Below are 22,321 nucleotides of genomic sequence, written 5' to 3'. Positions count from 1 at the left end.
TGCAGCTCCTCTGGGGGGACCCCAAGGCGTTCCCAGGCAAGCCCAGAGACATAGTTCCTCTAGGGTGTCCTGGGTCTTCCTCAGAACCTCCTTACAGTGGGACATGCCTGGAACACCTCCTGCGGGAGGTGTCCAGGAGGTATCCAGAACAGATGCCTAAGACACCTCCCTCAGCTGGCTCCTCTCTATGTAGTGGAGCAGCGGTTCTACTCTGAGCTCATCCTGTGTGACTAAGGTGCTCACCCTATCTCTAAAGGAGCACTCAGCCACGCTGCAGAGGAAACTCATTTTGACCGCTTGTATCCGCAATCTTGTCCTTTCGGTCATTGCTCATGACAATAGGTGAGGGTAGGAACATAGATTGACCGGTAAATCAAGAGCTTTGCCTTTCAACACATGGTGGCTAAACTGTGAGGCAATAAGCAAGCTCACAATAGCCCACTGCTGCTTTCCATGGGCAAAACCAAAGAAATGGAGAGTCCAACCCCTCTCAAGGAGTTGGCTTCCAGAGTCCAAGCTGTGCATGGAGGTGAGGCCAACTATATCTAGTCGGTAACGCACAAGCTCGGGCTCCTTTCCCCCCCAACGAGGTGACATTCCATGTCCCCAGAGCCTGTTTCCATGTCCAGAGATCTGGTCATCGAAGTCCCTACCTTCAACTGCTGCTCAGATCTCTCTGCACCTGCCCCTTATGGATCCGCCTGTGGGTGGTGGGTCCACAGGAGGACAAGCCCACATTGCTCCTTTCGGGCTGTGCCCCGATCAATTAAATTAATGAAATATAAATTTAAATGATCTGTAACTAAATCTACAACTGGTTTGCAAACTTTATACAATACTTTATAAAAAAACATATTTGTTCCAACAGATTAAAACCCTCACAGAACTATTCAAGGTTTAAACCAGGGATAATCCAGGTCTAAAAGAGGCATACACACCATGTAAAAAAAATGACAAAAAAATTATGAATATAGCTAAAGAAGCTTTTGCGTTGAGAATCACTGCATTAGATATCAAAATCAGATGAAAGTGCATGTCATATAACTAAGAACAAATTATCAAGTGTTTTATGATTGTGTGCTGTAATATCTTCTACCACCACCAGTTCTTCTGTCTGTACCTGGCCTCCCTGTGAGAATAGAACATTACAAGTTTATTCAGATAATTAAATAACTATAATGAGACAATGTCAAGGATTTTACCATAAAGAGCTGTATTTCCGTTTTACTCCTCGAAGTGCAAACACCATTATGCCACATCCATATGACAGGGTATAGACTTGCATTAGAAGAAAAAAAATCACCCCATTAAAACAACATGAAATCAATATAGTTTCAAAAACAATGATTATGTTGTTGTATTAACAACAACAACAATTATGTTGTATTATTTAATTTTATTTATGTATTTATTTTTACCATGGTATACGTTAGAATGTAAAATGGCCACGAAAAGTGCAAATATAAATCCCCAGTACACATCTGCAAAGAAATAAATAACATGAAATTGAAAAATTTACTTTCTTTTGTAATATATAAAAATGCTAGTAAAAACTACTGCTACAACAACTGCTACTTCTTAGAGTGAACAGTACCTCGTTTATCATAGGGAGGGCCTTTGCATTTTGCAGTATGGGCTGGCAAATCTTTAAACAGGATTGTAAGATTAAAACATAAATATTTCTAAAACAAATTGTTGTAGCATTTCATTTGTTTCTTACCAATGCATATGCCCACAGTTTCAAAGATTATAGTGAAAATGACAGCAAGGACTAATGGGACCACAAGCGCTACAACACACCAACACACACACATGCCGCACGCACGCAAGCACACACACACACACACACACACACACAAAATATATGTCAGAGCAGGTGCCTTTAACTATTGCTAGTGTATATATTGTATATAACTAAACATGTGATACTTACAACGATAGGGTCTGTAAAGAGCCATTCCACATCCAAGACCAAAAGTGATTGCAAAGAAATGAAAATATTTGTCTAAAGACCAAAAAGCATATTTAAGTATTTTGAAAAGACTGCAAAATGTCTTGTTGTCTTAGAAAACTCATAACAAAGAAGAATTATATAGGAACATTTTGGGGTATGCTATTTTCTCTTCCTGGAATCTCTAGGCCATATAGTCTTATTTACAACCAACATTTGTAATTATATTGCATTAATAATTGACACTGACACTGATGTTACATCCATCCATATTGAACACTGAAAATACCAGTAAGACAACCTACACTGTTGATAAAAGGTGATAGGAATGTTTCTTCCATTTTCCTGCAAAAGAAACATTATGAATCAAGGAGAATGACCCTATGGGGAACAAAGAATACATGGTACAAAAACTAAGACACATAGATAGAATTGTGAATGCTAAAGGATAAAAGAGGATTCAGATAAAAGATTGAACAGAGCAACACATAAAGAAGGGGAGAAGACAGACACTCAACTGTACCCTTAGCCTACCATTTATCAGGTTCAGCTGTAGTCCTGCGTCCCACTCCAGGTGCCAGTGAGACTTATTCATAATGGGGAAACTTCCTTAACCTGTCCAACCACTCTGTAAGACACACAGCACACAAGGAAAGTCCCGCACTGTTTCGTTTTCACATTCACACAATGCACCCACTTGTGGTTAACTGTTTGATTTATGATGGTTTATGTTATGATTGTGTAACAGGTTATACTAACAAGTATTCAATTCAGGAGTGAAAAAGTTAAGTCTTAAACCATTAGTCATTATTAATAATTAATTAATAATTACACAGTAGTCTTAATTTTAAAAATAGACGCATAGCTGTACAAATGCTACAATAGCTATACAAATGTATCAGTAAATAGTTGTATTCACAGACTACTACATCTAACTTGCTTAAAATGTGACAATATTGATATAATCATAGGCTAATTAACTAACAATTAACAGGCAGGTAGTTGTTTTGTTTCTTGTAGTGTTAGAAATTCGAATTTAGTCCCTCCCAAAAACACAGTTTTGTTATTTTAATTAGCCAGTTTTGATGGGCTAATTACAAAATGCCATGCTGCAACAACCAAGTACTATACAACCACTGGGTGTCAGTATGGGTCACATACTCAACTGCCCGTGAAGCCAAGCATTGCATTATGGTACTTGTAGTCCTCTCAAAACTATTCTCTCCAGTCCTACGCGCATTGGTGTCCCATTAAAAACTACAATTCCCTTTGCAGCACATTTGAATGTCTTGCAGGAATAGCATTTTCCTCTCGATGATCTCAACAGAAGTTTTCACAGCCATACGACAAGGGCAGAGGAAAAGTCTACGATAATGATCAAATTATTGATTTTGTCGCTAAGATTTGCTCAAGACTGCAACAGAATCACAGAGGAGAGCTAAACCCCAGTGAATCACGACAATGCGACTCAAAAACAAAGAAGTCTGCGTTTTCTGAGCCGCTCTTGCTTGTCTGGGCTGGATCCCGTTATAGCGGCGAGTCTGCAGCTTGGCAAGATGTCCACGGACGATCACGAATATCCCGAAGCGGAGCTGGTGAGTGAGGCCGGGCCGCAGTGGCTTCGCGCCGAGGTTGAGCGTCTTTCCCGGGAGCTTCGCGAAACCACCCACGAGAAGATTCAGGCTGCGGAGTACGGTCTGGCGGTGCTGGAGGAGAAACAACTGCTCCAGCAACGATATGAGGAGCTGGAGGCAGAGTTCGAGTCTGTCCGACAGGAACTAGACCAGCTCAAGGAGGTAACTCAAAATAAAGCTATGCTAAAGTTATGGTCATGAAAAGCCCTGAGCCCAATTAGTTCCTAAATAATTATTAGGAGTGGCATCAAAGCTTTATATTTTAGCACCTTTTAATGTTTAATATTTGTTTCTCGTTATTAGGCAAACTTTCTTCTCACAAGAGTCAGTAGAACGGCCTATAGATAGTTGATAACCGAAGTTACATTGTTATCAATGCTTACTGCAGTCTATTGTTCTATATGTAAGCCATATTTCTTCATATTTAAATGTAAATTTATTATTTAGTCTAACTGCACTGGGCGTGCACATTAAATGATTTCCCTGTATTTAGGAGAGTCAGCCTGTCAGCATCAACAGAGCCCTTTGGTGTCTCGTGTCTGTACTTGCTCTTGGAATGTTTTACCCAGGCCTTACAGTTACTGATTTTGCTCTGGCTGCAATATGTCAGATTTCTGCACGCGTTTTACCAATCAGATTATAATGTGGTCATTGTATATCAGTAACAAAGGAAGCTGCAGAGGAACAGAAAAAGAAATGTTTATACACGGTGCAGTGACGTCACTGGGAGTTTTGAGAGGAATAACAGCTCCCTGTGGTATTTTCTCTTCTCTCGGTCATGATTTCCAAACTGGTTATTTGGAGGCACTTTTATCCAGCAGTGCAAAGACCTCAGTCCACTCAAGAAGACCAAAGAATACCCTAATTACAGACAAAAGGACCGAAATATCTATCAGCTAAATAAACATCATTCTTGTGGTTGTAGTATATATAATAATCTTGTAGTAGCATTTGTGGTGTAATAAATCAGTACAGACTGAACCATAAAAGCACGCATATATTGACTTAGTCATACCCTGTGATGGCAAGTATGTAATGATTGCATTGTCAGATTCACAAAGTGTAGTAAATCAGCACTAAAGCCAAACTGACTCACGGTGCAAGTCACTGTGTGAATAACTCATGATAGTGAGCAGCTGCTTCCTATTTTATATTTATGTGATATTGGATAGCTGGGATGTGTCATAGTACCATGCAAAAGCAATTAGGAAGTTTAGAAACTATACCATATTATCTCTGATTTATTCAGAACATATTTTGTTGTATCTTTTAAGTATTAAAAGTATCTATTAAGTGTCCACAACAAGAATTTCAAAGGCTTTGTTTGTTTTTGGCACACCATAACATGTGCAGCTGTGGGCCATGTGTTTCCATAGTAGACCGGTTGGTGCAGTAAAGCACAAAACCAGACAGATTCACTCTCAGACACAAAAGGTTAAAATGTTTTGACTCTTGAAAACATAAAAATGAAACATGAATTGTCTTAATCTAATCTAAAGGAATGAATTCTCTCTTAGACTTATGCTACTTATGAGTATTATATTTCCTGTTGTATGTCTCTGACACAGATGTTTGTTGAGATTTAGTTTTATCTATGGGTGATGCAAAATACAGTATACTACTTTACTTTTTCCTTGCACTGTTACTTGGTCAGTGCTACATAATGCATGTTGTCTAAATGGCTTCACGACTTTAAGATGAATGTGGGAATACGTTCATTAGTGTTTTAACCTTAGGCCACTAAAAAGTCATGTTTTGTCTTTGTGTCTGTCATTTTATTACTGCTCCTGTTTTTAGGCCTTTGGACAAGCTCACTCGACTCACAGGAAGGTGGCTGCAGATGGGGAGAGCCGTGAGGAGTCTCTGATCCTGGAATCGGCCAGTAAAGAAGCTCTGTACCAGCAGAAGGTCCTGGAGTTGCAGAATGACCTGCGGCAGACTAAAGCCTCACTCACCAACGCCCTGGCAGAAAATGACCGCCTCTCATCGATTGCCCTGGAAATGAGAGAGGTAATAAATGTTTCATGTTTCATTTTTGGTCAATTGTAACTGTACTGATGCTTTCCAAACACTATTTTTGAACATCTCCCAAAGTAAGTATGTAATAAAGCATTGTATACAAATACTATGGGGTATGTTTTAGTTAATAATTGTAAAGAGTTGTGTGGAAAGCATGTCTTTTTATCTGCTGTAAAGAACAGAATAATTTTATTATTTTTTATATTTATATTTTATATCATTTTAAAGAACTATGTGTTTAATTTAACATAGACTGATTGACATGGTGAAGAGGATGTGCTTTTGCAAGCTTAGAAGGAAACGTCAAAGGAAGATGGGACAAACAGATGTATATTTTTTCTAAGTCAGGGGAACCTAAAGGCCCTTCAAATGTCAGTCTATAGTTGGGAGACAAAACCAGCCTGCCTTCACTAGCAAACAACATGTAGAGACAACTTCAACTTCAATCAGTATGATTCTCGAAAGTTTTATGACATTTACCTTATTATATATAAAAGGTCATATTAAAGATTACAGATTGTGTAAACAGTTAATATACAGTTATATGAAACTGAAACATGACTAGTTACTGTCTTATATTTAGTTGATTATTTTTTTTTTTTTTTCAGAATTCAGAGCTTGCAGACCTGCAGCGTACTCAAATGCGTGATGATATTAGAGAGTATAAAGTGCGAGAAGCTCGACTGCTACAAGACTACAGCGAGTTGGAGGATGAGAACATTTCTCTTCAGAAGCAAGTGTCTGTCCTGAAACAAAACCAGGTAAGACAAACTACATATTAAATACATTATAAGTCATGGAGACGCAGCTCATCTAGTCCTTCTGATCTCTTACCCTTGAACTCTGCAGGTCGAGTTTGAGGGCCTTAAACATGAGATCCGTCGCTTGGAGGAGGACTCCCAGTGTCAGCACAGTCAAACTGAGGAGGCCATTCGTCTGAGAGAGATCGCTGAGCGACAGCTGGCCGAAGCCTTAGAAACAATAAAGACTGAACGTGAGCAGAAGGCCAGTCTTCGAAAAGAGCTCTCCCACTACATGACCATAGGGGGGTCAGTCTACAACAGCTCATTTAATATATCCATAGACAACCTGAAGCTTCATGATGACCCCTCAGCCACAGAGCCCGACAACGATGACCTTATCCGTGGTTTTGAAAATGGATTAGTCAAAACTGGTGAAGGGGATGATGACAACAAAAGAGATGGCTTTAAACCTGCACCCAGCTTAGTTGACGACTTACTAAGCGAACTCAACATATCAGAGATTCAGAAGCTCAAACAGCAGCTTGTACAGGTATTGATTTTGCTCATAAATGATTACTATCACATTGCCTCATATGGATTATTAATTATTGAATCCATAATGATGATTATATACAGAATTATAAGAAATGAATGTTAGTTGTCAGAATTTTGCAAGTAAAATAATGCAATATTAAATTAATCTTTTCTCAGAAAACGTAAGGCTCTTTTCAAATGAAAGTACCATTAATGAATCAAGTGTTTTATTCTTTTGCTTAAGGTGGAGAGAGAGAAGGTTGCCCTGATCAATTCTCTTCAGGAGAGTCAGAAGCAGCTGGAGCAGGCCTATGGCACTGTGTCTGAGCAAAAGGAGACAGTCAACAGGCTGACTGAGAACCTGAGCGCCATGAGGAAACTCCAGGCCAGTAAAGAGCGTCACTCTGCTCTGGACTCTGAAAAAGACCGGGACAGTCACGACGATGGAGAGTACTACGAGCTGGACATTAACGGGCCTGAGATACTCAAGTGCAAATACACAGTGGCCATGTCTGAAGCAGGGGAGCTGAGACAGGAACTGAAGAGCATAAAGGCAGAATATGAGCAGTGTCGAAACCAGTACGAGGTGGAGCGTGCACGACTGGAGGGAACAGTCCAAGAGCTGAGGGCCAGTCTGGCCTCTCTGGAGAAGATCAGCCAGGCAGATAAAGCCCTGGTTACCCGCCTGGAGAAGGAGCTGCGTGTGGCCACTGAGGCTGCAGGGGAGTCTCTGGGAAGCCTCAACATTGCCCAGGATGAGCTCATAGCATTCAGTGAAGAGCTTGCAAACCTTTACAACCACGTCTGCATGTGCAATAACGAAACCCCCAATCGGGTCATGCTTGACTATTATAAAGAGGGCAAAGCGTTGGTGCGAAGAGGTCAAGAAGGAAAAGAACTCACTAACGGTCTGATTGAGTCTGCTGCAGACCAGCGGCCAGAGCCCATGAACATCTATAACCTCGTAGCGATCATCCGGGATCAGATCCGCCACCTTCAACAGGCTGTAGATCGCACCACAGAGCTGTCTCGCCAGAGACTGGCCAATCTGGAGCTGAGCTCAGTAGCAGACAAAGACAAAGAAGCTTGCATGGAAGAAATCCTTAAACTCAAGTCTCTGTTGAGCACCAAACGAGAACAGATTGCAACTCTTAGAGCAGTCCTAAAGGCTAACAAACAGGTTTGCATTATTATATAAAATATATATTTTCTGCACTATTGCCATGAGACCTTTATCTGATTATAGAAATTATTACAATTTTTCTTGGTTTTAGACAGCAGAGGTTGCTCTGGCAAACCTAAAGAGTAAGTACGACAGTGAAAAGGCGATGGTGACTGAGACCATGATGAAGCTTCGCAATGAACTGAAGGCTCTTAAAGAAGATGCTGCCACATTCTCCTCCCTGCGAGCCATGTTTGCCACAAGGTACACTAGTACACCTAAAACAGGATGACATATTAAAAAGAAAATATGGCATGAACTGAATATTGCATATTATAACAGATTATACTGTATAGGAAGTCCTATCCTCCCATGTGGAAAAATGCTCTTTAGGGAATATGTGATTTCTGCATTATTGTGGGGAAAAATGGCTCTATCTGCTGGCTGCTAATATTTTTTTTACATTCTCATTTTTCACACTGTGTCTTCAGGTGTGATGAGTATGTTACTCAGCTGGATGATATGCAGAGACAACTTGCTGCAGCTGAAGATGAGAAGAAGACCCTGAATTCACTTTTGCGAATGGCCATTCAACAGAAATTGGCCTTAACACAGCGACTCGAAGATTTAGAGTTTGATCACGAACAGGCACGTCGCAACAGTGCCACAGTAGCAGCAGCCAAGGGCAAAAAGGGAAAAGGACCCAGCCACAAGTAAAGTAAGTATAAGTTATTTCTCTGTCTTTCAAAGTTCATAGACTGTATATATAAATGGACATAGCTAACCTGCTAGGTCCTGCATTTCAAATAGGAAGTGAGCATGGATGTTCTTCCAGCTCCATTGACTGTGGCTCCATTTCACTTTATATTTAAAAAACCTCGGATATCTGTGTAACTGCTGCTGTCAGGCTCCTAAATGTTTGTATTAACCCGTTCTGTGTGATCCTGGTGTTTTTATTTTGCTCCATATTTGTAATATGAAAACTGGCTCCAGATTTGCTCTGTAATTGCTATCCTTGGTGAGCTTCATTGACTGGAGCCAAACATTATAGATGATGTCACACTCCCTTAGTCCACTTCTTTACAGTCTATTGTAAAGTCCTAAACATTTTACATTTCTGTTTTTTACAGTATGTCTTCTCAAGATCAGAGGCCAATTTCCCGTGCACCTGGTCCTTTTGTTTTCTTACAGTATTCGTTAAGTCACTTTCTCAAGTGCCAAAGTGGTTTGCCTTCCAGCTCTCAGTCCTTCCACATTTGACAGAGATAGAGTGAATGAGTGAATTTCTTATTGCCTAAACTCAGCACTTTTCTTTTTAACTTTTCTTTTGAACTAATAATGCCACTTTTGAGTATTACATCGTTTTGACTTTTTATGCCATATATATCATGACATTCTTGAGAATATAACATATATTTATTTTATTTTGTTAACTAATCAGGTTATTCTGTGGAATACCTTTAAGACCTGACTTTTCAGATGATTCTGAAACACAAAATGACTACAAGCTTAACTGCCTTGACTGTTTTCCTTAAAAGGTGACTTGTGACAGGTTTCCTTATCACTGCCTGAAAAAAAAGATTTTATGAAGCAATTGTGATAAATCTCTAAAAAAATATCTATTTATAGCCTTTAATTAAGAAATGTTCACATTTGTTTTGTATAAATTGTTTTAATGTTACAGATGGCAGAGTTGTTACATATCAACTTGCAATAGTTAAGGAAAACATTATTTAAAGATGTTTATGTTACAAGTGTAAAACAGTATTTCTAATTGTCCATGAAGGAGAGATGTTATAGATGTTTTACTTTTTATAATTTTCTAACATTTTGCCAATACTCTTGCAATGCCCAGTTTGTTGAAAATGCACAATGACACATAATAATAATAATAATTATTATTATTATGCTATGTTATAATTGATACACTAGTTTTAAATGTCCCCCAACATTTGTGTACTTTACATTTGTATGTTTTACTACAACTGCAGCTGTATTTATTTCAGTGCCCCTTTTTCACAAGGTTTGAGCTGAGTGACCTTATAGTAAACCACTTGAAAGATTCATGTCTGTATGTGGCACCTGTGGTTAATATTCATATATGTCATATGAAATAAATCATTTTTTTTCATTATTGTTTGGCTTCCATGATATAAAACCATATAGTGTGATTAAAGGCAAAGGAAGTTTATTTGTATAGCACAATTCGTAGACTAAGTAATTCTTAATGCTTTACAGAAGAAGAAATGCATTAAAATCACAACACAAACAAATCAAAGCATAATAATCATAAAATTAAAGAGAAACATTAAATGAGAGAAAGCATTTAAAGCATGACTTCAAACAGTTCAAACACTTAAGCAGGTCAAGTAAGTATTTTCAGCAAATCTTACACGATATTATCAATTATTCTATAAAAGAGCATGAGTATTTAATAAAAGTTGAGTAGTTTTAAACTGAGAGGCGACGTTTCTACTCACTTTTGTTTCCGGAAGAGCTGGGAAGCTGAAGACGTGACACACACGCTAACATTTTGCGTCATGACGTAAGAGGGAGTGTCCAAACAAAGGGCAGAAAAAGGGGACTCCACAATGGGAGGTTCGTGTCTTTTAGTTAAAATCGGGTGTTATTGACAGGATTTAACTGTATATTTTGCTTTTCACTTTGTACATAGACCGCGCTTATTCTACCACACTAACGCATGTCATTAGAATAGCGAGCTGAGAAAGCTCCGCTTTGCTACAACAAGTGAATTGTTTTTCAGAAGTTTTGGAAGGTTTGACAGTATCGTCTTTTCAAATGACGATCAGTACTATTCCTAAAGCTTCTACAACATCGAACGAATGCTCTTTTAGTTGAAATTCAACCGCTTTTAGGCTATTTAAGTTTTATTGTTTTGAAATATGCACGCAGCATGGTGTACTTCAAGTGGGGAATGCATTGGAAGACTGAATACCAAGCAACTCTTGAATCAAACTGACTGACTTTGATGATGCCATGTTTATAATGATGTATATAATGTGAGGGGGCACAGAAAAAAAGAATGTAACGCATTAAAGTATTAGTCATCATAAACTAGTTTGACATCAGTTGACATCTTATTTAAAATGTAATCTTATATATTTCCAGCAGATAGTTTTCAAGACCAGCTAGCAGAGGACAGCACCTTCCTCAAAGCTGACCACAGACTGGACACAGAGCTAGTGGATAAACTCATACTTCAACTTAACCGGATTTATCCCCAAATACTCACAGATAAAGAGGCCTCCAGAGTAAGTACGCTTCACTTATTAATCCACTAATAAATCTGTCAGAACTGTAAATGAATGGCAGAAATGTTATTAATATATTTTTTTTGATAGTTTCGTAACTTAGATGTGCCCACCAGTGTCCGGCTTGGTGAGCTGTTGACACATTTGCAGAGTAAAGGAGAGGAGGCCTGTCGAGAATTTTATAGAGCTCTACACTTGCATGTGGAAGAGGTATACTACAGTTTACCAACCCGACTTCGCCTCAGGGGTATGTTTCAACGTTAGTTTATATGCCTAATGTACATACCTAAAAGTAAATGTTTGTATTGTCAAATGTCTTAAAACATGTTATTTAAATAGATTCTTTAGATCCATTGAGATATTCACAAAATCTCCAGCAGAAGCATGTTCTGAATGATCAAGGTAAGACTGCGAAGATGGTTAAAGATCTGCTTAATTAACAGAGATGGTTTCAGAGGTCGTCATCTGAGCACCTGGGTTTTTACAGCCAAAATGGCTTCTGGATGGGAGCAGAAATGCCTTGCTAGTAAAAGCAGTGTCCAGATGATAGCTCTGAAAACTCTATTTGAAATTTCTGGACAAATGAGGGATTACACCATCTCATAACATTCGCTGCTGAGCAATGAATCTTTGAATAAAATTGTGTCTTTTTATATCTTTGCTAGGGCCTGCCTTCTTCATTGGTTGTTTCAGTGTTGCATTGGGACTGGCTTTGATCTATTACTATGGAGGTAAGTGATGTTTTCCTTCAAATATAGATATTTTATTTTTTTCCGTGCAGTCCCCTTTTACTACATATTTTTTGTAGAAGCTAAATTGACAGGAGGCAGCCGCGCGTTGGGGATGGCAGCTCTAGGTCTGAAGAAAAAGGCTCAAGAGGTTCTCATATGGTACACAGAAGAAACACTCAAGAAATAATATAGTGCTTTATTACACCATTTTTTTTCTACAGTTACTCCTCACCGTGAATGTATAAACTGCCAAAGCACACTATTTTTTAAACCTTAAAGTAAGTTTGTAACATTTTGTATTGTTTCCAGTTTAGGTGGTTGGTGGTTCTATAAAGAAAATGGAACATTCATAATCTATTCTGCGATTTATGTAGAATTTTGAGGCCTTCGTTTTTTAACATATCCACTACACGTTTATATACGAGAAATATTACGAATTTAAATAGGTATAGTTAGGCCTGTAAGTAAAACAGTAAAATTTAGCGCCCTCCTGTGGTTGTATGAGTTACTACACCAAACTTGGGCGTGCTATTTCTTAGATGCCATTCACCTCTATAAATGGGTTGAGTCTACTGATTACGAACAAATTTAGGCACGAGCATTTTCAGTAGTATGTGAAGCGCTTTCAGGATCGTTTCAGTTTGGTAAGGGAAAAATGGGTCAGCAACTAATTTGCATCATATGCTCGCATTGCATTATGGAATTCTAGCTAAATATATGTTTAAAAAAGTGAATGTATATTAAATATATAAATTCAATGCACGGAAAATTTTATTCTATAGTCAAAGTCCGTCCTGTGATTGAAGAACTGATACTACTAGGCCTGCTAATTTGTGGAACCATGTCCAAGGCACCTGTCTTATTTGACTCTTCATAAAGTAGAGCTCCCTCTTTTTAGCAAGAGTTGTATAAAAGGTAAGAGTAGCAGTTTCCAAGACGATAATACATTTGTAGTATGTGGCCTCCTACATGCTCAGTATTTACTGTTTTATTCTAAATATTTACGAACTAAATCCACTCCCTGTGTCAGTGACAAATTACTTAATATCCACTTTTCTGGAATCTCCAGCAGGATGCAGCTTCTTCCTGCTGGATAGGCTGCGAGTTAGAGCCAGTAATTTCCTTATCTTGAATACAATTTTATTTTACTGGTCTGCATATATAAGAAAATGCGTGAAACTTTAACCAAAATTAACTGTCAGAATTTACTTTTTAAGTGCTTGTATTTTGGCAGCTGCTCAATAATGGACTAAAACATGACTTGTGTTCTGTAAAGCCTTGCATTGAGATATGCATTGGTCATTTGTATCATTGTGTTTCTATTAAACAAAGGTGCCTAACTACACAGATATTTCCATTTTATTTATAAATCAGAAAAAACACAAAAGTGCCACAGTGTATTATTCAATGCCAAGATAAAACAAAGATATGATCTTTGGTATAAACATTTGATTTCAAAGCATACAGCACACAAGAAAACAAAATTTTGGATTAATTAAATGCTAGTTATTTTGGTCTCAGGACTTTGGAACCCGTCCAGGTAATTTTTTTTTTTTTTTTTTTGTCTCAGAATAAACAAAACAAAACCTTTAGAATAAAAAAAAAATGGGATTGGTGGAGAATTACCTTCACTTGATTTAACAAGTGATTTACAAAATATACATCACTATATATGTTTAAAAAATATGACAAGATATACAAATCTATTGGAGATTTGGAGAAATAAAAATGAATAAGAAGTTATGTGGACAGATTCGAGGTCTGAGGCACTCAGAGCTTACATTTGCTTACATAACTCAGTGTAAGGGCTATCCATTTTTTTTAATACTACAAATTAAATTAGAAAATTTGTCTCAGATTTAAAACCAAGCCTTTTACATACAATAAATGATATAAGACAAACAATTATTTATAAATCTGGTGTAAAATTGCAGCAGAAGAATTTTAGTTCACTGAATACTCAATCAGTGATTACACAATGTTCAGTAATATTTAGTATCACTGAACATTATGTAATGTTCAGTAATATTCAGTATTAAAAACATAAGTTTTTTTTTAAACATTTGTAAAAAGCATATTTCAAACACATGATTCTAAAGCTCATATTTCTTACATTAAAAAGCAGTTTTGCATAAAGGCATTTTGTTTCAGAAACTTGAGGTAATAAAAACATCCCATTTAAATACATAGACCTATATGCTTGCTTTTAGATATTTCCCCTTTCTTACACAACAATGGTCCACAATAAAATTGCAATTGAAGGCAGCAAAACGATGTGTTCCCATGCTAATTAAAAATTCGGGACTATTGCATTAGATTATAATACTGTCCATAGCAATATTGGGTCTAAATGGTAAGTAAATAAAATTAAAGCTATCCATTTTTGAGGGGCTGCTGTACACCAAAGGCAGTGATGAAGACATTAACAACAACAATGACAAAAACCAAGGCAGTAGCAACATTTTCAAGGATATTGAGTCTGTAGTGCATGTTCTCATCGTTTAGATTCCACTTCACTGAAAGCATAAGAAGGAAACATTTATAAGTTACACTGATCTCCACAAGATGGCGTCACATAATTAATAACCACTAACAACACCACTCAAAGGTTGAAAGCATTTGACAGCATGGTAGGGCTGTGAAATGAATATATTGGTAATTGTCAGTGATATGCTTGGGGATTTTTAATTGAAAGGTCAAAGGATCAGCAGCAAGTTTAGACTTTGGCAACAATATGATTACATATGTAGAACTATGTCCAGAAAATTCATATTGAAAATAACTTTTATTCATTTTTAGGCCAAATCAAATGTTATGATTAATCAAGTACACTTTATTACACTTTAGTACACTTCAAAAAAAAAAAAAGTAAGTAAGGACATGTTGAAAATTGTGAAAATTTGAGAGAAATCATAATGAGGAAAATTGCCATCTTTATGTAAGCATAACAAATTTTGTGTATCTTCAAGAGTGTTAAACAGGAAATCTGCTGTTATTTGCAGCATGTTACATACAAACTAAACATTAAAGACTAAAGTAAACATTAGTAACCCAATGAACTTCCTTTGGCACCTGGAGATAGAAACCAGATTCCTTGCAAACCCTCACGGGAAGGTCCCTCCTAAATAATTTGTCTCTCCCTTTAATGCTCTCATTGATACAAAAATAACTTTAAAATCTTGAACTTTGTAAATAAATAAAATCAATCTATTCCAGGGAAGCTGTGGCCACAAAAGTAGCTTACCACTACCTAGTATGATGTGAATAAATAATGACTACAGTGTAGTAAAAAAAAAAAAACAGCTGTAGATTTTAAAGTTCTCTTTGTATCAGTGAGAACATTAAAGATAGTGGAAAAACTCATTTAGGGAGGGACCTTTCTAAGAGGGTTTGGAAATCTACAGCCATTCGGTACTTTCACACTGGACGCGTCACATGTGAATTGCGCGAACGATTCCCATGTTAGCCCCCCCAAGAAGCTTAAAAATGCTCTAAAACGATTTGATCTATAAAAGAATCATTAATATCTCCAAAACTAAAGCAGCACAAACTAAAAATTTTGCAGCACATAGCAGCACAAATGAAGCACAAACGATTGACAGTTTTTGTGTAGGTGTGCATTTCATGGGGGGCAACTTGATGGATTCATGGCTTCAAGTGAATATTTCAGTGGCTTGTTGGCCACGGGAGGCACGATTTGATGCTTTGTATGTGTACACGACTTAAGGAAGTTCATTGGTTTATTAAATCATGTTCACTTTAGTCTTTAATGTTTAGTTTAACAGTAACATGCTGCACACATCTTGAAGATGCACAAGACTTGTAGTGTTTACATAGGGATAGCAATTTTCCTCATACTGATTTCTCTCGGCTTTGTGTTAAGATTTTAGTATTTTCTATATTTTATGATAAAATTAAAGAAACTCCAGCTTACATTTTCACTCTAGTGCCATTACCTCTCAAGCCATATGATCTTTTTCAAAAGAAATAAATATTGAGTACACACCCTAACAGCATGTGAGTGACATAATGTGTTCCCACTAGTTTAGTATTAAATGGGAACCAGCTGAGTTGTGTTTCTCTGTTTAAGCTTTCTGTAGGCATCTGTCTATCACAACAGGGCTCTCTGTTCACACAAGATAATGTCATGACAGTGGAGTTTGACTGCATCACTCTGGGGGAGGAAACTATACTGTTTTCTTAGAAAGCAGCATAGACATTTTCACATCAAGAAACACCATGAACTAGTGCACTACACATTGCAGGGTTTTAGTGGTTCTAGACTAAAGATATTTGCCTTGTTCTTGTCATTATAATTATATAGAATTATAGTTTCATTAAATAGGTGACATTTTTGTTAGCACAGTATTTACTGAATTCTTTATTTGGACTACTGAAAATGTTTTTTGTCTTACCTTATTGTTTGAGTCAAGTAAATGACATTTGAGATCCATTGTTTACAGCCTACTTGCATTATACTATTTATTTTTTGCAACTCATTTTAAAGGTCTATAGGCTTACTATGATAATCTTGCTTAAGGGGTAACATCTGATTGGTGTAACATGGTGCTTGTGAAAGCAGGTGAGTGTCTAAATACTCACCTATAAAGATTAGCACTATGCCCACCAATATCTGCAGGATGAGGGAGATGCTGATCAGAGCTATAAGGACTGCGTAGAAGGTGAAATCTGGACCCTGCTCCATCACAGCTTTGAGTTGTGACGCATTCGCCATTAGCAGCGCCACGTCCAGCATGCTCTCTGCCGCGCTTTTCTTATTGGCGTAATGGTTCATGTTTAGAGGCCCCTGCATCCTCTTACCACGGCCCCTCAAAGGAACCTACACCAAATATGGAGAAAAGAGGACACACATGATTAGTGGAGCAGATTAGGTCTCCAAACCACAAGAATCGTTCAGTTAGTGGTACAAGCACCAAATTTCTCATATATTTAGCTAACATCATGCTCTTTTAGAAAAACCCGTTAGCCACCTGAAATATTCAACATGGTGGCCATTTTTCAAGATGGCTGACCAAACAACTGATTTCACATAAGTATGAGCTAAAAGACAATAAGTCATCATGTTCTTAATCAAAATTAATGGAATAAATCACAAATTTGCAAACATATATATATACAGTAATGCAATGTCAGGTATTTGGGAAGTAGAAATAAAAACATGAGCAAAATTTAAATACAATGCAACATATTGACACAGGTTAATTTCAGAAATAGAACCATTAAAATAGAACCATTCATAGTGCTGTATGTGCTTAAGAACTATCGAAAAAAGTTTGCCATCATTAAGATTTTTGGTACATTCATTCAGCCTATCATTTCACTGCATTGTTGATGCTTGTCTTAGTTCAGAAGCTGGTTCTATCTTATCACATAAAAAACATTGCTGGGGCTTCTGCACAGTTCTTCTAATTTCTGAATGTTCGTCGTCTGAGTCTAATGTATCACAAGCTGCTCTTTTGTTTGCCCATTCAAGTTTACTTTTACTGAACAATAATCTGCAGCTTTGGTGATTTTTTATTAGCGTTTCTTCAATGCCACTACCATCATTCAATCTGGTATATCCTGTCAATTCAGGTACGGCTATCTAACTTTAATACTACAAGTAATATTAGTATAGCTAATACTAAAACTACGAGCTGGTGTATTTACAGGGCTAATTAGATAGCATTTGGGACACTACATTATGCTACATTCACTACATTAAATATTACAGTGTTAGTAACACTACATAGCCGACACTGAACCCCATGCTGAGTTTCACAGCAGCAGAGTCACCAGTATGCCCTGGTTGTGCTATGACCCCAACCATTTCTAGAATAAACACATATATATTCTAACAAAAACATATTTTAGCACATTGGTACTACATATATTTAATATTTCTTCAGGTAGGTTTAAATAAGATTTGTCCATGAGATTTATTTCTACTGTGTGTTATTATTTAATGACATTTATTTGTAGATATTATAAATATAATGAAAGGTGATAAATAACCATCAAAAACGATTTGATGAATAATTTCACTCAAAATAGAAATAATTATTTAAATAAAAAAAACTATGCTTTGACATTTATACATATATAGTTATATATGGTTTTTACACATATATACTATGACCGCCGTCTTGAAAAATGGCCGCCATCTTGGATATTTTTGGTGGCTAACGGGCTTTTCATAAAGACCATGCTATTATCTATCTCCACTCCAAAATTGATGCTTGTACCACAAACTGAATGATTATTTCAACTACCAGCTAATACCACTAATACCTACCACTAATAGGGTGTAGGGTATATTAGAACAGCTCTCAACCTTTTCAGTATCAGTTACCATCTAAAAAGATCTTGGTCTAAAAGTGGGCCACATCACTTACACTGTAGTTATAAAGGAATGTATGAATGTTTAATGACAACTAACTTTTAATGGCTAATCTAGAGTATAGCCAAAACTGCCACATTTAAGGGGCTTCTCTGTAATAAACAATGGTTGTACAAAATCACAAAACATATCACGTATTTTCACCTGGTGCTTAAACTGGTGGCAATAATATCTGTGATATATCACATCTGTGAAATGTTACAAAAATCTGTTTTTTTCCTTCTTTGGCCTTGCTTAAGAAATATTTACAAGAGGATGTGATAGAAGAAGTGAAAAACAAAACAAAAAGTTGTTTCAGCTGGGAATATTACAAGTGAAACCATAACATTGAAAAACAGGAAGTCTCCAGAGGTCACTAGCTCATTTTAGTCTTTGCCAAGCCTCTTCCTGTCATTTAAGTGTTGGGCCACTGGGTCATAACTAAGACATATGCAGAAGTAACCTCATCCAAATGCATACATAGGAAAAAATGAGTCAGAGTTTGTTTTTATGCATTCCCAAGGGGAAATTCTTTAAAACTTGCCAGCAACACCAATACACCAATACCAATACGTTACTAAATAGATTGCTTAATGGGTAATAATACAATTGCAGTTTTAGGAATCTTGATGGTGTGATAAGACAAAATACTGTAATTTTTACTTATGTAGAGATATGTTTAAATTGGCCTATTGTTCAAACAGAGTAAACAGTCATTTGCCAATTTGTCATTGAGTCCTAGGCTGTAACTATGGCAATATGCCCAGGTGACCATGCCACTGCTGACACATGTATAATATTTACAGTAGAATTCAGCGTGTCTTTTGAATGACTCCTTTATGCCCAGGTTAGCAACTTTGCATACTCAGCACAAACCTGGTCAAAATGCAAGAGGAAAAAACTCTAAATAGCTCCTTCTACTCCACAGTGACCAAAGAGATATTTTAATACATAGCTTGCCCTAAATTAGAATAAAGGTAATAAGTCTGTAAGTCATCTGTGTGGGCAGTACTTTGTTTTCTGCCATAGCCACTCAAAGAGATTATAGACTGGAATTTAAAGAATTTCATAGCATGAATATTCCCAAATTCCACACAGACATACCTATACAAAATTAGGTTAATGATAATACAATACAATGAACAGAACCGGTAACCAGGGCTGCCCTTTGTCACCGTTTCTGTTCATTGTATTTATGAACAGAATTTCTAGGCGCAGTCAGGGACCGGAGGGGGTCCAGTTTGGGGACCACAGGATCTTGTCTTTGCTGTTCGCAGATGATGTTGTCCTGTTGGCTTCATCAATTCAGGACCTGCATTGTGCACTGGGGCGGTTTGCAGCCGAGTGTGAAGCGATTGGGATGAAGATCAGCTCCTCCAAATCCGAGGCCATGCTTCTTGACTGGAAAAAGGTGGCTTGCCCTCTCCGGGTGGGTGGACAGCCCCTGCCTCAAGTGGAGGAGTTTGTGTATTTCGGGGTCTTGTTCACGAGTGAGGGGAGGATGGAGCGTGAAATTGACAGGCGGATGGGTGCAGCATCGGCAGTAATGTGGTCGCTGTATCGGTGGTGAAGAGGGAGCTGAGCCGAAAGGCGAAGTTCTCGATTTACTGGTCAATCTACTTTCTTACCCTCACCTATGATCATGAGCTCTGGGTAATGACCAAAAGGACAAGATCGCAGATACAAGCGGTCAAAATTAGTTTCCCTCACAGGGTGGCTGGGTGCTCCCTTAGAGATAAGGTGAGGAGCTCAGTCACACGGGCGGAGCTCGGAGTAGAGCCGCTGCTCCTCCATGTAGAGAGGAGCCAGTTGAGGTGGCTCGGGCATCTGTTCTGGATGCCTCCTGGGCGCCTCCCTCGGGAGGTGTTCCGGGCATGTCCCACCGGGAGGAGGCCCCAGGGAAGACCCAGGACACGCTAGAGGGACTATGTCTCTCGGCTGGCCTGGGAACGCCTCGCGGTCCCCCCGGAGGAGCTGGAGAACGTGTCTGGGGTGAAGGAAGTCTGGGAGTCCTTGCTTTTTGGGGTGAATAAATCACACAATAATACTCCATACTCTAAATACGCTACTCTAATGTAGGCATCAGGCAAAGTAACTGTGTATGTCTACGGGTACCAGGAGAATGTTTGCCCATAAGATATCTGCAGTGGCAGGATTGAAAGCCAAGTATTAAGGAGGGCAAAAACTGATTTAGCAGGTCTTGCAATTTCAAGCAATCCCATGAAGTACCTTAAAGGGCGCTATTTTCTGATCCATGTTATAATGCTGTTTCCTCACCAAACATACCTGGAGTTTCATTCAAAGTTCTTCTCTCCAACTAAAAACACTCTGTTCCACCTTGTGATGTCATGTGATAAGGTGGAAAAGAGCATTTTGAATTTTGGAGATGTAGAGTAACAAAATTCTAACACGGCTTAAGTCAATTCTGCGTAATATAGAACTTTTAAAAATACGCCAATATTTGCAGATCTTTTTTTTTTTCTTTTCAGACAATGATGAATTACAATGTAACAAAGTGTCCCTTTCTCTCTGCACCTATAATGCCACTGCGTTGATGGACGACCCACCTGGGCTACCCGAATTCCTCCTTAGATTGTAACCTGCTCCAGCGCCCACATGGCTCGCTATTGTCTATCATTATGTGTAAACTGAACCTCCCCAAACAGCGCCAAGGGACAGGGGAAACTGCAGTTACTCTTTACCCCGGGAAACTTTCAAATTTTCCCCAGAACTACGATAACCCCAAAGTCGAAACTAGATGGCAACAGACGTCAAATTTGGTCTGCATCTCGTAGACTAAATTAGCCCGTGTAAAAAATATTTAGATGTTTGGCTTAAGGATGGCGAAACAAAATCCTGAATTCAGTGAAATAGGCTATGTGGCGGACCATTCATGGCGAATTTACGGTCATTGCCCTTGGTCCCTAAACTGCCATCATTAGTTGGTTAAAGGCTTAACAAAGAATTTGTCCAGCCTGTAGCCTATTACCTCAACTTCGCCGTTTGGATCAGCATCACCGTTCATTTCCATATGATCCGTCGCCATTTCTGCTCAGTAATAGATAGTTTGAACGACGGGGATAGTGCTCTCATGAAGCCCTCAGATCCTAGCAGCCTTCACACGGTGGTCGTCCGGGCGGTGGGCACAGACAGGCGGTCTCAGTGTATACAAGCGCCGGTTGTGACGCGTCCATCAGTCCTCCCTCCAAACACGAGGGTGGGGGGCTGCTGTAGTGGAAGTAGGTCATGTTACGGAAATTACTAGGGTATTCCACAAATGACTTGGGTTGAGTACCTTTCGTTTAGGTTGTGCAATAAATTTTTTTTTTACCCATAGCAGATATATGCTATAACACTATAATTAGGCTACATTTCTTTCCAGGATTAAAACAGCGATATTAGATCAGGCTCTTTGGTGCCCCTAGTGGCTGTATTGTGACCGACAACTTTCAAAGACCTAAACTGTCATTCATAAATACACCAAAGAGTTTAGTGAAAGATTAATGAAAATGTTAAGCGCACATTGGTCTATTTGGATAGACAGAGCCCAGTTCAAGAGTGAACCAAAGAGAGGGCTGCTCCGTGAGGTCACAAAAGTCAAAGGGCTGACCAGACAGTAATTAAACATTTAGATTCAGGGCTATTGTAAACACTCCCCCAAAGCACCAACACTTGCATTGACTGGTTGCTATTCTCTCGTTTCCCTAGGAACAGGTGCTCATGTTAATGACACCATAAACTAAAGTTCACTTGTTATAAATACTATTTTTATGATCGGCTATTTTACATTGTAAATGATGCATGATGCAACTAAGAAACTTTTTTTTCATTAGAATAGACCTATGCAAAGTTAGGTCTATATAATATTAAACTAACAATTCAACTCTACAAAAATA

The 22,321-nt window shown here is 38.1% G+C and overlaps 3 protein-coding genes across 4 annotated transcripts; 2 read left to right on the top strand and 1 right to left on the bottom strand.

Annotated features, from left to right (window-relative positions):
* The first annotated feature begins 3,241 nt into the window (after positions 1-3,241).
* bicd2 (bicaudal D homolog 2 (Drosophila)) lies at positions 3,242-10,177 on the top strand. The gene is made up of 8 exons (XM_020934003.2): positions 3,242-3,747; positions 5,383-5,595; positions 6,213-6,365; positions 6,454-6,897; positions 7,126-8,061; positions 8,156-8,307; positions 8,535-8,761; positions 9,174-10,177. Exons 1-7 carry the CDS (start codon positions 3,508-3,510, stop codon positions 8,758-8,760), a joined length of 2,364 nt encoding a protein of 787 aa, XP_020789662.1. The 5' UTR covers positions 3,242-3,507; the 3' UTR covers position 8,761; positions 9,174-10,177.
* A 367-nt stretch (positions 10,178-10,544) lies between these two features.
* card19 (caspase recruitment domain family, member 19) lies at positions 10,545-13,391 on the top strand. Of its 2 annotated transcripts, none has more exons than XM_020934005.2 (6): positions 10,545-10,641; positions 11,173-11,315; positions 11,406-11,562; positions 11,655-11,717; positions 11,981-12,046; positions 12,124-13,391. In XM_020934005.2, exons 1-6 carry the CDS (start codon positions 10,635-10,637, stop codon positions 12,231-12,233), a joined length of 546 nt encoding a protein of 181 aa, XP_020789664.1. In that variant the 5' UTR covers positions 10,545-10,634; the 3' UTR covers positions 12,234-13,391. The 2 variants fall into 2 exon arrangements, with proteins under 2 accessions (XP_020789664.1, XP_020789665.1); XM_020934006.2 differs by having other exon boundaries at positions 10,572-10,641; positions 11,176-11,315.
* Positions 13,388-21,643, bottom strand: ninj1 (ninjurin 1). The gene is made up of 3 exons (XM_020934007.2): positions 21,415-21,643; positions 16,649-16,886; positions 13,388-14,562 (listed from the first exon to the last, which is right to left on the bottom strand). Exons 1-3 carry the CDS (start codon positions 21,469-21,471, stop codon positions 14,420-14,422), a joined length of 438 nt encoding a protein of 145 aa, XP_020789666.1. The 5' UTR covers positions 21,472-21,643; the 3' UTR covers positions 13,388-14,419.
* Between the last annotated feature and the right edge of the window lie 678 nt (positions 21,644-22,321).

This window comes from Boleophthalmus pectinirostris, unplaced genomic scaffold (assembly GCF_026225935.1).
Source record: "Boleophthalmus pectinirostris isolate CB_2022bp ecotype Guang Dong unplaced genomic scaffold, ASM2622593v1 HiC_scaffold_3, whole genome shotgun sequence".
Taxonomy (NCBI): domain Eukaryota; kingdom Metazoa; phylum Chordata; class Actinopteri; order Gobiiformes; family Gobiidae; genus Boleophthalmus; species Boleophthalmus pectinirostris.
Note: the sequence above shows the minus strand (reverse complement) of the source record. Positions and strands in the feature narration are given on the sequence as shown.

Bases quoted from the DNA above. Each gene is read 5' to 3' on its own strand.
- bicd2 (XM_020934003.2), top strand. From the start codon at position 3,508: ATGTCCACGGACGATCACGAATATCCCGAAGCGGAGCTGGTGAGTGAG. The intron at 6,366-6,453 runs GTAAGACAAACT...TGAACTCTGCAG, and splicing joins CTGTCCTGAAACAAAACCAG to GTCGAGTTTGAGGGCCTTAA. The intron at 8,308-8,534 runs GTACACTAGTAC...CTGTGTCTTCAG, and splicing joins CGAGCCATGTTTGCCACAAG to GTGTGATGAGTATGTTACTC.
- card19 (XM_020934005.2), top strand. The intron at 11,563-11,654 runs GTATGTTTCAAC...TTATTTAAATAG, and splicing joins AACCCGACTTCGCCTCAGGG to ATTCTTTAGATCCATTGAGA. The intron at 11,718-11,980 runs GTAAGACTGCGA...TATCTTTGCTAG, and splicing joins GCATGTTCTGAATGATCAAG to GGCCTGCCTTCTTCATTGGT.
- ninj1 (XM_020934007.2), bottom strand. From the start codon at position 21,471: ATGGCGACGGATCATATGGAAATGAACGGTGATGCTGATCCAAACGGC. The intron at 16,887-21,414 runs GTAATAGGCTAC...TATTTGGTGTAG, and splicing joins ATCCAAACGGCGAAGTTGAG to GTTCCTTTGAGGGGCCGTGG. The intron at 14,563-16,648 runs GTGAGTATTTAG...TTATGCTTTCAG, and splicing joins CATAGTGCTAATCTTTATAG to TGAAGTGGAATCTAAACGAT.